Source organism: Mustelus asterias, chromosome 11 (assembly GCF_964213995.1).
Source record: "Mustelus asterias chromosome 11, sMusAst1.hap1.1, whole genome shotgun sequence".
NCBI lineage: Eukaryota > Metazoa > Chordata > Chondrichthyes > Carcharhiniformes > Triakidae > Mustelus > Mustelus asterias.
The window spans coordinates 24,343,595-24,360,033 of NC_135811.1; the positions used below are offsets into that span (position 1 = coordinate 24,343,595).

General features: G+C 43.3%; 1 protein-coding gene across 2 annotated transcripts in view; it reads left to right on the top strand.

Moving 5' to 3' along the window:
* The window catches only part of afap1l2 (actin filament associated protein 1-like 2), a 241,770-nt gene that overhangs the window by 199,794 nt on the left and 25,537 nt on the right, over nucleotides 1-16,439 (top strand). For both annotated transcript variants that reach the window (XR_013498974.1, XM_078223255.1), the window contains exons 7-11: nucleotides 1,103-1,282; nucleotides 4,408-4,497; nucleotides 6,895-6,985; nucleotides 13,155-13,286; nucleotides 15,775-15,986. Coding sequence is in view for 1 of the 2 variants with exons in the window: in XM_078223255.1 (XP_078079381.1) it covers nucleotides 1,103-1,282; nucleotides 4,408-4,497; nucleotides 6,895-6,985; nucleotides 13,155-13,286; nucleotides 15,775-15,986 (705 nt within the window). In the remaining variant the exon portion in view is untranslated. The remainder of the gene's footprint in view (nucleotides 1-1,102; nucleotides 1,283-4,407; nucleotides 4,498-6,894; nucleotides 6,986-13,154; nucleotides 13,287-15,774; nucleotides 15,987-16,439) is intronic.

Here is a 16,439-nt window from a genome sequence, read left to right on the forward strand (position 1 = left end):
AGGGAGAACGTGCAGAGTCCACACGGACAGTGACCCGAGGCCGGAATTGAACCCGGATCCCTGGTGCTGTGAGGCAGCAGTGCTAACCACTAATCCACCTTCCCTGCGTTTACCGTGCAGGGTAGGTGGATTGGCCATGCCAAATTGTCCCTTAGTGTGCAAAGATGTGTAGGTTAAATGGATTAGCCATGGTAAATGTGCGGGGTTACAGGGAAAGGGTGGGGGAGAGGGCCTGGGGGTTCTAAAGTTAGAATACTAAAGAGATGGGATTTAATGGAATAATGGCCTTTTCTCATCTTCAGTGTTTATCACCAATATCTAGAAATAAATGTGGTGGATTTTAATTTCAATGACTTATTTGTTAACTATTTAACTTTAAACTTTTTTGTTTTTAAATGGGCTAATGCTTCTGCTGGGGTGAACCTTCTGAGACAGAGGGTTATGAGTGCGAACCCCATTTTCGACAGGCCTGATGAGCAGGGACAAGAGGCTTGACCTCTGAATCCTCAGGTGACCACCAGTGGAATGCTCCTGTCTGAAGAGAGTGGAGTGGTGCCTCCCCATTGCATCCAGCTGGTTCTCCTGGTTGGAACCTGTGAATCGGGTTAACAGCCCATCCATGTAAGGAGGGACTTGAGAAATAACCGAGAGAAGACCTGCTGGATGTAAAGCAGCCGAGTTACGAGTTGCCTCATGTCTTGTTAAACAAGGAAGAGAAGGAGAATGATTCAGTTACAGCAGCATTTTACCATTAAAATCACCAAGAGTAATTACTAGGCTGTGCTGAGTTCTCTCAAAAGCCTACAAATACTCTCCATAAACCAAACATTTCTCATGACATAGAAAATGACGCTGATCATCACCATTAATAACAGCAAAATCAATAAGTACCATTTCTATATAGGTTCAATATGATTGTAGTATGGTCTTCATTTCAGATTTCATCAATAAATCCTATACATTTTAGGTTGGATCGCTCTTAACCCTCTGTTATGTCTGACCCTCTTTCCCTATATTGAAATGCAACGAGTGAAAATTGAAGCTTCTCTAATGGTCAGCATTGATTGTGTTCTCGCTGTCATTTCCTTTCTCCTTCCCGCAGTGTTACAAAAGCTCAAAGGACCAGAATCCTCAACTGGATGTGAGTCTGATTGGCTGCACTGTTATCTACAAAGAGAAGCACGTGAAGAAGAAGGAACATACACTGAAGATCACACCAGTCAACTCTGACGTTATAGTATTGGGTCTCCAAAGCAAGGAGCAGGCTGATCAATGGTTAAAGGTACAGTAGCAAGCTCTGCTACAATTATTGCTACAATTTCAAATTGGGCTCAGACCATAGCAATATCAAAGACATAGAAAACATAGAGTGAGGATAAAGGAAAGGTCAACAAATTTCAGCGTCAAAAGGATGATTTTATTTATTGCTGTGTTGAAAATCAGGTCATAATTTGAAAGCAGTCGCTAGTGCCGGAACATCACATGTAAAGCTCCATAGTTTGGGGTCCAAGTTACGGATGAGTTAGTGACCCCGCGAATGAGTGTGGGTGGCTGCATTATTATGGCATTTGGGTGGAGGGATCAACAGACAATCAAAATATCAAGGCGATTTGGATGCAATATACTTAAGCCCATAACTCTCATGTGCTCAACATCCTGCAATTTGCAGTTGATTTGTGCCAAGATTATTCCTGGGACTGGGCAGGAATGTGCAGAAATTTCAAGCCATTGTCGAGTTGGGGTTCTCTTTGTCAATCAAGAGGAGAGGCTGCTAACAAAAACAGAAAATGCTGGAAAATCGCAACAGCTCTGACAGCATCTGTGGAGAGAGAATAGAGCCAACAGTTTGAGTCTGGATGACTCTTCGTCAGAGCTGCTAAGTAATTTGTATATATTTGCTCAAGTATGGTTCGAAGGTATTGGACACCCTGACCCCATCTAGCTAGTGACCACACAGAAGCACAGATCTTGAAAGTTAGTCACCAACAATATATTTATGATAGTGCTCACCAGCGCAACAACTCAATCCACATCTCTTCAGCAACCTTAATGTGCGCCCATTTCTTAATTACATGGATTTACTTGCAATAGATTCTCTTAAAAAGACACAATCAGCTTCAACATCAAGCGTATGCAGCTCATTAAGAGAAATTCAATATGTTACGGATGACTTAGTGACCCCACGAGTGAGTGTGGGTGGCTGCACCAGCAAGGCCCAATGATTCATTATTGCAGATTATGTTTGACTCTCAGTGTTTGGAAAACTCTGGTACACTGAAGCCTTGTCTGAGTTCACTGTCTCCTTTGTCAGCTGCAGTTCATTGAACTAACAGATGAAAGAAGTGCAAGACTCTGACTGAGGAAAACAACAAAAAAACATTACCAAGAACTGTCGATGAGAGAAATTAAAACTGCTAAAACTTAGACAAATCTCCTCTCCTTGTGCAAAACCTTGACTGAAAAACTGGGATTAGTTTGAGTTTGTAACCTCTCCCTCCTTGTTAACCAATCGAAAACCAATCACTGCAAAAGCATTTTAAATTTTCTTACATGTAATATAAGGGGATCCTTAAACAGTTGGAGGGTTTTATAGATGCAAAACAATGGCCCAAATGTTACACTCCCCCTCTGGCAGGTTTTTAGGGGGCGGAAAGGTGGGGTGGGGTGGCGGGGGGTGCTGAATGTGATATTGCAGGAATGGGATTCTATTCAGGTCCCCACTTGCCCAGAACACACAGCGATTTTACGTTGAGGTGGGCAAGGCCTCAGATGGAAACCCGCACTTATCACAATTGAGGCCTTAAGTGGCCAATTAATAGTCATTTAAGGGCCATTTCTCACCCAGTATCAATTTTTAGCCAAGGAAACGTTGAACCTCCATGGGGGAAAGCCAGAACCAATTAGAGTTAGATATTGGGCAGGAAGTGGGAGGTGGTGTCCTAACCCACCCACCCACCACCCCTCCTCCCCCCCACACCGGCCTTTTTCCTGAGACCCTGATTCCCCCCCCCCCACGCCACCCCTCAGGCCTTTCCTACCCTCCCCCGACCCTAGGACCCCTTATACTTGTCCTCCAGCTCCAGCATTTAGACTCAGGCAGGTTGGTGTAGTTCCTCTTCTGTCCACCGTGGTGCTCTTGCTGCAGGGACTGGAAAACTGCCGCCCAATCTGATTGGCCAGCAGTTCTCAAAGGTGGAGCTTCTTCCTCACTGAGGGGCCACCAGCCAATCAACGCTCGTTGGAGTATAAATTGGCTTGGCGCAGTCAGTCGGCAGGGCTGTGTTTCCCACCGACTCTTCGCTGAGCCGCCATCATCTGAAAAATTCAGGCCAATGTGAAGATAACTTCTGCCAATTTAAAACAAATTCTTTCAAGGGATATAGGCATCGCTGGCTAGGTCAGTATTTATTGTCCACCCCTTATTGCTCTTGAGATGTTGGCAGTAAGCTGCCTTCTTGAACCATTGCCATCCATGTGGTGAAGATACACCCATGGTCCAGCTAGGGTGTGAGTTTCAGGATTTGGAGCCAAAGACAGTACATTGTACATGTTTCACAGTACTGTCATTGCAGGTAAATACAAGGCTATACATTAGGGTGCTTGATGCATGACCGATGATCAAGCCAGGGTTTCCCATGGTTGCGTGGTTCTGTGTCTTGTGAGGGAGGGGATTAGGAAAAAGCAGCAAGAGATCCTTGCCAGCATGATACCATTTGTGTGTTAGACTTGGCACTGACCCAGTTGCTGAGCTTGAGGTGGGCACAAGCTCATCATTGTGTCCCATATCTCCTGGTGTTCTTCCAGCTCCGCATGATTAAAATATCTGCAATACGTGGTTAGAGTGGATGATTGTTTTTGCTTTGTTAGATTGCATCTCAAGAGGATGCACATTCAATGCTTCTTGTCATGTTCCTGATGCTTTTCAGACAATGAATTATTATTGAAGTGCAATCATTACTGTCTTCACCGCTTGGCATTAACTCGGTGACGCACAGCACACGTTCTTTATCGTATCCATCAATTGGAATGGAGTTAAAACTCCAGCTAATGAGTTTTTTACTCATTCATGCAACGTGGGTGCTGCTTGATAGGCGAGTACTTATTGCCTATGGCAGGATCTTCTTGTCCCACTTCTGTCAGCAGGATTTCCCTTTATTTGCACCATTCCACCCCCTGGGGAACCCAGAGCAGGGTTTCACTGTCGGCAGGTCTGGAGAATCCCACCGGGAGGAATGGCCGGAAAATTCAGCTCACTATCACAATTAAATAAATATGACTTGATCCAGGTAACTGCAACATACAATACCTGATTGTCCACAAATTTGTGAATGGTTTGGTTAGATTTTTCCATTGTCTTCTATTTTAAAATTTGAACAATCCTTTTGTTGTTCTTACCATTCAATGTAGGTGATTCAGGAGATCAGCAACATACACGTTGATGGCTTTACTGATGGAAATCTTGTAGCTATTGACTATTCACGCATTCATGGCCAAAGGGTGAGTTGCTGCTTATTGAGAACTATATGAAGTTGACATTCTCATTAACTGTGCATTGTTCTTATTGGAACCACATCATGAACTCGGCCTGAAAGACAAGCCAACACTCTCTCAATCTTTTATGTCAGTACAAAGTGCTGTTTTCCCCAATGAAGTGGCAGCAAAGTGTGAAGCAGGAACACAGAGTGACTGTGGCAAGTTGGTCTCTGTAAAATATGCCATGTGATTGTACCCTGATGTTGTCAGCTTCTCTGATACTGGCTTTGAGAATGGCTTCACTGCTTTCTGTAATCGGAACTCCAAAATGTTCCACTGCACTATCATGTGGGTGTGATGTTCATCCAGGAACGCCCCCTTGGAACAGAATCCCATAGATCTGATGTAGCAAGCTCAGAGGTGAGAGACTGACATCAATGAAACCTCCAGTCCTAATAGATCCCACTTTTACCACTGACTCTGCTTGTACCATGAGGGTGCTGAATGAAGGAGGGTCAAACATATAAAGAGGCTCCACAGAAGTGTGAGGGAGAGCAGGTAGCTTACTCTGATTTTCTTGTACTACGTTGACTTTTGGGAATTCAAGTAGGTGCAACCATTTCCACAGCCACCTCCCTCCAAACACTACCCTCTTGACCTCCCACTCCAAACCGATTTGCTCTGGAGCTCCATTCTGAGGATATTCTGGTCTGGTGACCTGAACTCAATCCACTTACTTCTTCACTCCATAAGAATCTTTAAGTTGCAGTTCCCTTCATCTGCTCCTGGTATTTTCATCCCTACCCCTTCTACCCCTTAATTCCCCCACCTCCAATCATTCCTCTCCATTTCCAGCCTTTCTTGATGGTCCATTTGGAGTCCAATCCCATCCATCCTCCCCCAATTCCTTTCCAATCATGTGGATTCAAGGCATTGCAACCTTTATTTACAAAGGCTATGGGCGGGATTTTCCAGCCACGCTCATCCCAAGACCGGAAAATCCCACCCGAGGTCAATGGACCTTTGCATAGTCCGTGTCCCTCCCGCTATGATTCCCGTGATGGGTGGGACAGGAAAATTCTGCCCTATATAGATTTGCCGATTTAAACTGGCTGACCCCACAATTTGCAATGGGGTTATCCCACCACCTGAAGGCAGGCAGCTGCCTCATTCTGTCTCCATTCTGAAAATGCTACTGTGAGTTTTATGTCCAGTCCTTCTATTTGACCCAGCAATTATCAACTTTTTATCCTAAGATACCTACATTTTATAAAATGTATTTGAATGAGAATAATGGTTAGGCCATCAGTGTTCACCATCATAATGCAGGAAATTTGGGAGCAACTTGTGGTGTATGCTTAAGTATGGATGCATGAAGGTTGCTTCCAAGAGGCGCCCTGCTGGCCAAGAGGGTGCAATGTTGCAGTGCTCAACAATAGATTGTAATAGCATGAACTTCTGCACATAAAATGGCTGAAAAAGACCAGGGCTGGTGCGTTCAGTAGTAAGTGATATAATAAGTGATAATCATTGCTCAACATCCTTTCTAGTGCCGAGAAGTTAATTTTGCAAGTGTTGAGGGTCATTCCCTCAAAGTAAAGTTAGTACTGAGGACTTCAAAAAAATTGAAATTATGTTTTGTATGCCTGTCTTTCATCTCTCTTCCTTAATCCTGTCTGTATTTCCAATCGTTGGTTTGTATCCTATGCTCATTTATCTCACATTTATAGTTCCTGTTTTACACTTTCTGCTTTAGACTTTGAAAAGTTCAGTGGAGACTCTTTGGTTGAAGAACTATTGCTTGCCCAGTTCATATATACCAGAGATGCCAGATTGGGGGAAATCTCCACTGATAAGCCTGTCTGTGGGCAACTGGCGATGAGGTGAATGGTGAATGCCATTCCTTAGTCACTGAGAACAAAATCTAGGCCAATTTCATACATCCTCTCTGAGAGTGAGAATTGTGTGTTTACTGTTTGAAATCTTTTCAAGTTTATTTTCAGCCATGTACACCTCTAGCTTGTTCTATTTGTTAGTTACTCACTTGGCAAGAAAGTTTTGTCTCAATTGTCTTTCCCCCTTACCTTTCTTTCTCATGAATTTGTAGCCCGAGCTCTGTGATTCTCTCTCAAATGCAAATATCTTCAAGCCTTTGAAGCATTTCATAATTTGAAGATCTTCCCGAACCTTCTCGTTTTATCTGGAGCCAATCCTTAGGTGGCATTGACAGCTGCCATGGGGACAACTGCCACTAGTCTACATCCTTCCAACTCCAGAGAATGTTACATTCCAGGGACAAAAAATCATCTCTAGATGATTGCCAGTGCAAGATAAATTTCAGTCAGTGCTATGAAATTGAAACATGTGACAATAGTGTGCATGAGCATAACACTGGTCTTGTGTTCTTATGTTCTATTTTAGCTGGATTCATCAGAACGCTATTCAGGTGCGTCAGAGAGTGGAAACAGTACTGATGGTGGATCTGTGCATGATATCATGGAGACCAAGGATGGTAGGGCAAGGATTTCCTGTCAGTAGATAGAATTGGTTATATTTTTGCCTTTACAGTTTGGTTGCAAAACATTAGTTAGGTGGAGCAGAGAAAACCTTGGACAGGATGTATCTCATCCTATTTTCCTTAATGGAAGGAAAACTGAATGTGCTCTGTTATCGATGTATAATTTTCCTTTCTCTGCCTTATGTCATGGCATGGAGTACAACTCTACCTGCTATGGTCTGATTAGTTAGAGCCCAATGATTGGATATATAGTTACAAATGAATGTGGCATGATAAAAACAATTGGGATTGTTCTTGTCCTTTTGCAACCCAGCTTCTCCTGATGGTTGCGAGCTGAATGTTTGCCAGAACAAGGGTAGGCTACTCGGCCCATTAACCCTCTTCCTCCTGCAGACTGTGTACATTCTGTTCTGATATGAATTTCATCCTGCTAAGTTTTCTGGAGGAAATAATTTCTTTCTCACCAAAAATTAAATACAAGGATCATCAAAATACATAACTTTACAGATTCCCACCCTGGGTGGGTTGTCTTCCATTGATGATACATCCAGAGTTCAGCAGGATTGGGGCCAATGTATATATTTTTAAAATTCATTCATGGGACATGAGCATCGCTGGCTGGCCAGCATTTATTGCCCATCCCTAGTTGCTCGCGGGCAGTTAAGAGTCAACCATGTTGCTGTGGCTCTGGAGTCACATATAGGCCAGACCAGGTAAGGATGGCAGATTTCCTTCCCTAAAGGGACATTAGTGAACAGATGGGTTTTTTTTCTGACAATTGACAATTGTTTCATGGTCATCAGTAGATTCTTAATTCCAGATATTTTTATTGAATTTAAGTTCCACCATCTGCTATGGTGGGATTCGAACCTGGATCCCAGAACATTAGCTGAGTTTATGGATCAATAGTCTATCGATAATACCACTGGGCCATCGTCCCTACCTTCACTTTTCCCTAAATCTTAATCCTATTCTGTGGCAAAGATGTATCCATTTTCCTTTTCTTAATCGAGTCATTAATTGTCTAGGTTGGAGGTCTGTACCATATATTCGCTACTATGTCCAAAAAATATTGTGACCTTTTGTCCCACTTAAACCTCACTAATTTAACACACTGCACCACCGTCCTGTGCTTGCAGTCCAAGTTAAATAACCTCCTTCCACCTATGTTACTCATGCCATTAAATACTGGATCATATTTCCTCTTAGACACTTTTGCCTCCAATGAAAATAATTCAACGCTGTGAACCTTTCTTACAACTCAATCTGCAAACTTCAGAATCTATTTCCCTGTCTGATTTGTTAATTGGCATTGTTTCATCGTGTATTCGTTTTGGGATTTTTATAACAGATTGATTATGATAGATTTTATGACGATGGCTCAGCCTCAACTCCAACAAACCTCTTACTCCCTGCAGACCAATGTGTGCTTTTTTCCTGGCCAGCGTGATATGATAAATTGAGTGAGAATCGGGAACCTCATAGTGAACCTTACTGGAATATATCCCCATGTCATCACATGACCTTTTGTCGTTTCTAGGGAGATTGTATAAACACTGTTAGGTGGAAGGTCATGGTCTTGGGCATTTTTATTTAACATTAAGCAACTACTTGAACGGATAGCTAGTAAATGGGCTGGCACAGTGATTGGCACTGCTGCCTCAAAGTGCCAGGGATCGGGATTCGATTCTGGCCTTGCTGACTGTCTATGTGGATATTTGCACATTCTCCCCGTGTCCACGTGGGTTTCCTCCGGGTGCTCCTGTTTCTTCCCACAGTCCAAAGATGTGCGGGTTAGATTGATTGACCATGCTAAATTGCCCCTTAGTGTCTCAAGACGTGTAAGTTAGGGGGAACCTGTGGGGTAAATATGTAGGGTTACAGGGAGAGGGCCTGGGTAAGATGCTTCATCGGCGAGTCAGTGCAGACTAGATGGACTGAGTGGCCTCTTTCTGCTCTGTAGGGATTCTATGATTCTACGTGTGGTACTTGCAGCCTTCACTGTTCTACTCAAAATGTCAAAGCAACAAATTCATGAATGGAAGTGGATGAAATGGTTCACAGAAAGAATACATCACAGAAGAAGGCCATTCAGCCCACTGTGAATGTGTCAGTTCTTTGAAGGAGCTATCCAATTAGCCCCGCAGCATTGCCACTTCCCCATAGCCCTGCAAGTGTTTCCGTTTGAAGTATGTATCCAATTGCCATTTGAGAGTTACTGTTAAATCTGCTTCCACAACCCTTTCTGGCAAAGCGTTTCAGATCATGACAAACTTTTGCAAAAATGATTTTTTTCTCATCATCCGCATTCCAATTATTTTAATTTGTGACCCCAGCCACTGACTCTCCTGCCAGTAGGAAGAGTTTGTGTACTGCATCTGACATTAGTGAGGAAAAAAAATCCTCTTGGTTCCTTACTTACATGTAGGCACATTTAACACTGTGGGAGACATCAGAAAGTCAAAATTAACAATGACAGTTTTAACCCAACCATCATAGTAATGTGGCACAGGGGCCTTTAGGGAAAAAGACCTTTGATTTTATTTTCTGTTGCTGAAGGTAATGGGTGATAAGAACATAAGAACATAAGAATTAGGAGCAGGAGTAGGCCATCTAGCCCCTCGAGCCTGCCACGCCATTCAACAAGATCATGGCTGATCTGAGGTGAATCAGTTCCACTTACCCGCCTGCTCCCCATATCCCTTAATTCCCTTATCGATCAGAAAACTATCTACCCGTGATTTAAACATATTCAACGAGGTAGTCTCCACCACTTCAATGGGCAGAGAATTCCAGAGATTCACTACCCTCTGAGAAAGAAGTTCCCCCTCAACTCTGTTCTGAACCGGCCCCCACTTATTTTGAGGCTGTGCCCTCTAGTTCTGGTTTCCCTTCTAAGTGGAAAGAATCTTTCTACCTCTACCCTGTCGAGCCCCTTCATTATCTTATATGTCTCTATAAGATCACCCCTCAGCCTCCTAAACTCCAACGAGTACAGACCCAATCTGTTCAATCTCTCCTCATAAGCTACACCCCTCATCTCCAGTATCAACCTGGTGAACCTTCTCTGCACTCCCTCCAAGGCCAATATATCCTTTCGCAAATAAGGGGATGAAAACTGCACACAGTACTCCAGTTGCGGCCTCACCAGTGCCTTGTATAGTTGCAGCAAGACCTCCCTGCTTTTATATTCTATCCCCCTCGCGATAAAGGCCAACATTCCATTGATGTGTGGTACTGGCAGATCGGGTACTATTTTTATGGGATAGTGCTACCTTGTGTCATTTTTTTGAATGGCATGGTGGCACAGTGGTTAGCACTGCTGCCTCACAGCGGTTAGCACTGCTTCCTCACAGCGCCAGGGACCCAGGTTCAATTCCAGCCTCAGGTCACTGTCTCTGCAGAGTCTGCACGTTCTCCCCATGTCTGCGTGGGTTTCCTCTGGGTGCTCCGGTTTCCTCCCACAGTCCAAAAGACGTGCTGGTTAGATGCATTGGCCATACTAAATTCTCCCTCAGTGTACCCGAACTGGCGCCGGAATGTGGCAACTCGGGGATTTTCACAGTAACTTCATAGTAGTGTTAATGTAAGCCTACTTGTGACAATAATAAAAAAAATAAACTTTTTCTTACATATGTTAAATTTCTTCCTACGGTACTTAAGTATCTGGCTTAAACACTGAAATTTCGCTATTTTCGATACAATAGCATTACTTCCAAATATGGAAAGAGAAAAGCATCAAAGTACCCTCACGCCACTCATTCAGAGTGACAGCTCCTTTTAATCTGTGCTTTAACATTATTTACAAATTCTGATGTAGAACGGACTCGAGGAGATTCACAGTTAGTTAAATTTTGTTTAAATATAGATCCATATTTCTGCTTTGAACTTCATTAAATGTTTAGGGTTTTTTTTTAGGATTTGAGGTATGCTGCCCAATACAGTTACAACATTGACATCTATCTAACTTTATGGAAACTTATTGAAGTCTGTGCTCTCCAGAAAAAAATAGGACAAATCTAACTTGACTGATGACTACCCTATACGCTTGCTCGCAATTATCAGCAAAGTGATGGAATAAGTCATCATCAGTATTATGAAGCTCTTATTGCTGCTTTAACGGTCTATCTGATTGACACTCGATGAACAGGCATAGAAGGACCATAAGTTGGCATGGGGTTTATAAGGGATGATGAGGATGAAAAGGGGCATGAGATGGCGTGGGGAGTTGGTGGGAGTAAGGGGTAAGGGCTAGAGGACCTAACAGCTTTAATACAACTGGGACAAAGTCACAATGAACTGGGGTATCCTTCTAACTAGGCCACCTCCCCACTCGGCCGTGCTTGTGGCCAACTTCACTGTTTCCAGCTTTGGTGGGCTCGGTTCCATCTCTCAACTCCCTCCCCCCTCCTGAAGTGAAGATTGTGACATTTGGGGCCTTTCTACCCAGGACAATCCAGCAAGTTGGAAAATAATCAAACTCAAGCTATCGATCTTGGTAGTGAAAATCCAGCCCTGTGTCTCTCTGGCCTTCATCCTTCAATTCACAACAGCCTACTCTCCCCAACTTCACAGAGACACTCTACCTCTGGTTACGATGGCGGATGTGAAGAAAAGACGGCACTATTTTCTTCACTATCCACAACAGTTTTAAGTAGAGAAACACTCAATAAACTGAAAAAATAAAAGCTGTTCTTTCCACATTTTCTATCAACTGGAAAGGAAAACCTTCTTTGCTCTTACTCTTTCGAGCTTGTCAAATTGAAACACGTCTTGAACCATCACTACCAATTCAACTTTTCTTCTGTCAAATGACTAAAATATAAGTTACAAAATAAAAACTAACAAATGCCTGTCTCATTTATGGGAGTGGTTCAGGAAGGCCGCTCACCATCACCTTCTCAAGGGCAATTAGGGATGGGCAATGAATGCTGGCCAGCCAGCGACACTCACATCCCTTGAATGAATCTTTTATGAAGTTTGACGGTTGTGGTACTGAACTAAAACCTAGACGTCGTGGCTGGATTTCACCCCCCCCCCCCCCCGTTTTGCACGCCCCTCTACCGCTGCCAGCGAGAACGGAGAATTTGGCGCACAGCTCACTGCAGCAGGACCTGAAAATCCCAGCTGCGGGTGAGGATAGAGAATTCCAGCCCATGAGTTCAAATGTCACCATGGTACCAATGGCTGGGGATGGTGAAATAACTCCTCTGATGCCCGTGTCCCTTCATCAAATTTAGATGTATTTACATAGCAAGCAACACTCAGACAGATACTTCCTCATACAAAGTCTAAACCTGGATGCCAGTAGAATCATAGAATCATAGAGTGCATAAGGAGGCCATTTGGTCCATCAAGTCTGCATCGATCACAATCCCACCCAGACCCTATCCCCATAACCCCATGTATTTATCCTAGCTCGTCCCCCTAGCCCTAAGGGCAATTTAGCATGGCCAATCAGCCTGAGTCGCACATCTTTGGAGAGTAGGAGGAAACTGGAGGACCCGAAGGAAACCCACGCAGACACGGAGAGAACATGCAAACTCCACACAGACAGTGACCTAAAGCTGGGAATTGAACCCAGGTCCCTGGCGTTGTGAGGCAGCAGTGCTAACCATTGTGCCACCATGTCGGCCCTGACACTCTGCATAATGTACACAGGCTGGGCTCCCTAATTGGACAAATCATTACTGCCTTAATCAGGGAGCTCATATTCTAAGAGGTCTACATCATGGGTCTCGTTAAAGTCATTCCAGATGGTATTCTTCTTCTCCCATGGTACTTTTATTATATGGTAACTTTTTAAAAATGTAGATTTATAGTTTTGTTTTATTTCTACTCATGGTGCAGATCTATGCATTACCTTGATATTGGTGTACGTAGCAAATTTATTGCTGCTGATTGTTTCCAGATATTTCTATCGTTATTTACAATTTCCAGCCATCTGTAATATTTTGCTTTGTGTTCTCTTGCTTATACTTTCAGATATTTGGTTGACAAGTCATTGATAGAACATTCATTAACATGTATTCCTCAGGTTCAAAAAAGCTATATACGTGTGACAGTCTGAGAAATGCAGGGATGCAGTTGAAAGGGAAATGATAATAGGATCCCGGGGCGTGTGTATGACTAAATTTGCTTTGGCATCTTCTTTCCTACACAGTGAAAAAGAAATCCAGCATTGGGGACCTTAAAACTGCAGGTTTGAAGCTGAGTAGTTTTATGAACCTTGGGAAAAAGAAACCTATATCTGTGGAGATTCCTATTAACAATAAGAAGAATGTTGAAGCATCAGGTAAGTTCATTTCCCACCATTAAGTTGGTGTTCTGTAGAATGTAGAGTTGCTGCCACCATGTGGCACCTTATGTTAATTAAATATAAGAGGAAATCCAGCCTCAAGTTGGTATTCATTACTGATTGTGAATAGACTCAGTGCTGTTATAGATTGAATATACAATGCATCATTGTCAGGCAGATAACAGATTTTCATGTTTTGTGTACCAGGGTGTTAAGTTTATAGACTGTACCGTGAGCTGGACTACCGCCTGAAACTATGTTTGAGGCAATGATATTAAATGTAGCATCTGAAGGAAAAGGATGGATTATTTCTTCAGAGTAAGAAGTCTCACAACACCAGGTTAAAGTCCAACAGGTTGTGGTGAACCATCGTTGGTTCCCACTAGATGGTACTGAGCCAGGGTCTGGCCAGTACTACAAATATGTATATATGTTGCTGTTGGGGTTAGGGATGGGTTGTGCTACTTGTTGCTGTTGGGGTTAGGGTGGGGTTGTTACACCTTTGTATTGTAGTGTTGTGGTACATCCCAGTCAGGCTCCGCCTCCTGGGAGAGGTATAAAGGTCCCTGCTCTGGCTGGGACCCCTCAGTCTGGGATCGTGTATATAATTAGTAGCTGCCTTGTTACAGCAAATAAAAGCCTTTATTTCCTGAGCATCAAGCCTCCTGTGTGATAACGCGCATCACAGGTTTATTTGGTAGCAAATACCATAAGCTTTCGGAGCGCTGCTCCTTCGTCAGATGGAGTGGAAATGTGCTCTCAAACAGTGCACAGCGACACAACATCAAGTTACAGAATACTGATTAGAATTCTAATCAGCATTCTAATTAGTATTCTGTAACTTGATGTTGTGTCTCTGTGCACTGTTTGAGAGCAGATTTCCACTCCATCTGACGAAGGAGCAGCGCTCCGAAAGCTTATGGTATTTGCTACCAAATAAACCTGTTGGACTTCAACCTGGTGTTGTGAGACTTCTTACGGTGTTCACCCCAGTCCAACGCCGGCATCTCCACATCATTATTTCTTCAGATCCAGCCCTTCGTCAAACTCTGAAATGTCAGTCTACTTTCCCTTTTCGGATGCACATTTCCAGCATTTTATCTTTTATTTTATATTGGTGAATTTTAGGGACAGAATAGTCAACTTGACAGTGCCAAAATCACCTCACAAGTCAGTGTTTTCACATTATTCTTGTGGATGGGCTAAATTGTCACCCTGAGCCTCCACACAGGAGTAAAAATATAGGAAAATACTGAACAAGAAGAAGATTTAGCTGTGTTTATACACCGATGGCAGGATTTTCCTCCCTCTCCGCGGCGTGTTTCGTCACGGTGGGAGTCAACACGCTGCTCACTGGCGCTGGGATCGTATGCTCCTGCTGTTGTCAACAGCGTTTCTCATTAAGGGCACCCCTTGCCGCCGGGAAACCCACAGCGGGGGCACACCGTCAGCGGGACTGTAAGAACCTGCCAGCATAAAGGGCAGCAAGATATTGGAGTATGTGTTTTCTACAACCTCAAACTGTAACTGATTTAAGCCAACAACATTCAAGAATATCCATTATTTAAGCCAGTGAGTTGTGTACACAGGTGATATTTTAATAGTCCCAACAGGAAAGACTGTCTGAGAAAAGCTAGTATATTCCACTGAGTGTCTGATGAACTGCCTCTGTGTTTGTAGAACCTTCAATCCCATTACTAACCAGATATTCAGCACAATGCTTTTGCCCAGCATTAATCACTTATGTTCAGAGTCTATTCTACTCTGAATAGAGAAAAAATAATCTGCGGATTGAAATGAGGAATGCTGCTGGCAAACAAGAGAAGGGAAACATTCTGGCTCAGTTGATATTAACAGTTGATATTTCTTCCCAGAATATTAGACATGGTCCCTGAAGCCCGGGTGGCTAAGATTTTGACAATAAAAGGAAAAAGGGAAAAAGTATTGTCCTATATGGCATTCAGGATTGACACTTCCTGTTTCTTTCCTGTATTCATTCACCTACCTTGAAGTTTCCCTCCAAGCCTCTCACCATCCCGACTTAGAATTATTTCACTGTTCCTTTACTGTCGCTGCATCAGTATTCAGGAACTCCCTCCCGAACAGCACTGTGGGTGTACCTAACTTCAGAGGTTCAAGAAGGCAGCTCGCCATCTTCTTAAGGGATCTGCAGTAAATGCTGGCCTAGCCAGCGATGCCCACATCCTTTGAATGAATTCTTCAAAAAAAAGATTTCCCACGCGTGCAATCAAAGAAGAAACAGTAATGCCGGGTAATCAGCAAAGATGTCCCTACCAGAGCCATTAGAGAGGTTGCCCAGCAGAAAATGAAAAGTGTGCAGATGCTAGCTAACACTATCAGAAATAAACAGGTGACTTCAATGCCAAATGTGCAAAATAGTGCTACTCGAGAGATCTGTGTTTATGTTTCCATATACAAGTGTGTTGTGAACAATTTGTGCAGACTCCCATTCTTCTTTTGACAGGGTATTTGAATGTGTTCATGAACAGCCAGTGGCGTACACGCTGGTGCCAGGTTAAAAACGGACTTATTCACTTCTACCAGGACAAGAGCAAAAACAAAGCTGTTCAAAGTCCCCTGAACCTAGAAGGCTGCGAGGTTATTCCTGATGCTACTCCAGAACATTTATATTCCTTCCGCATTCTGCAGGATGGTGAGGAGGTGGCTTCTTTAGAGGTAACTTTAACTCTACACCGTCATTGATACTGTCTGTCTTAGTCTAGTTCACAGTGAATGTAATATATGAAGACTTGGCCAATACTAATTTTGAGTTTGTTATAGAGTAGTTTCACCTATGCTACTAATTATGGATAAGACCTGTTGTCATTTGGGTTTAACATTGAGCATTAATATGGTCCCATTGAAATACCAGATATATATCCGATAAAAACACCCACCAACACTGTCCTTTCCAATACACTGTCAAGGATCAATCAGACATTCACCGCGAGGTTACGCTCTTTCACATTATCCAACTGTTCAGTAATAAAACTTAAGTTTAAATACTTCTGCCTTTTCATTTCCCTTCCTCCCTCTAAAATAGTACTGAAATCCTATTGTACACATACTACATAGATTCCCCCCCACCCCACCCCCCCCCCCCCCCCCCCCCCCCCACCCCCCGGGAAT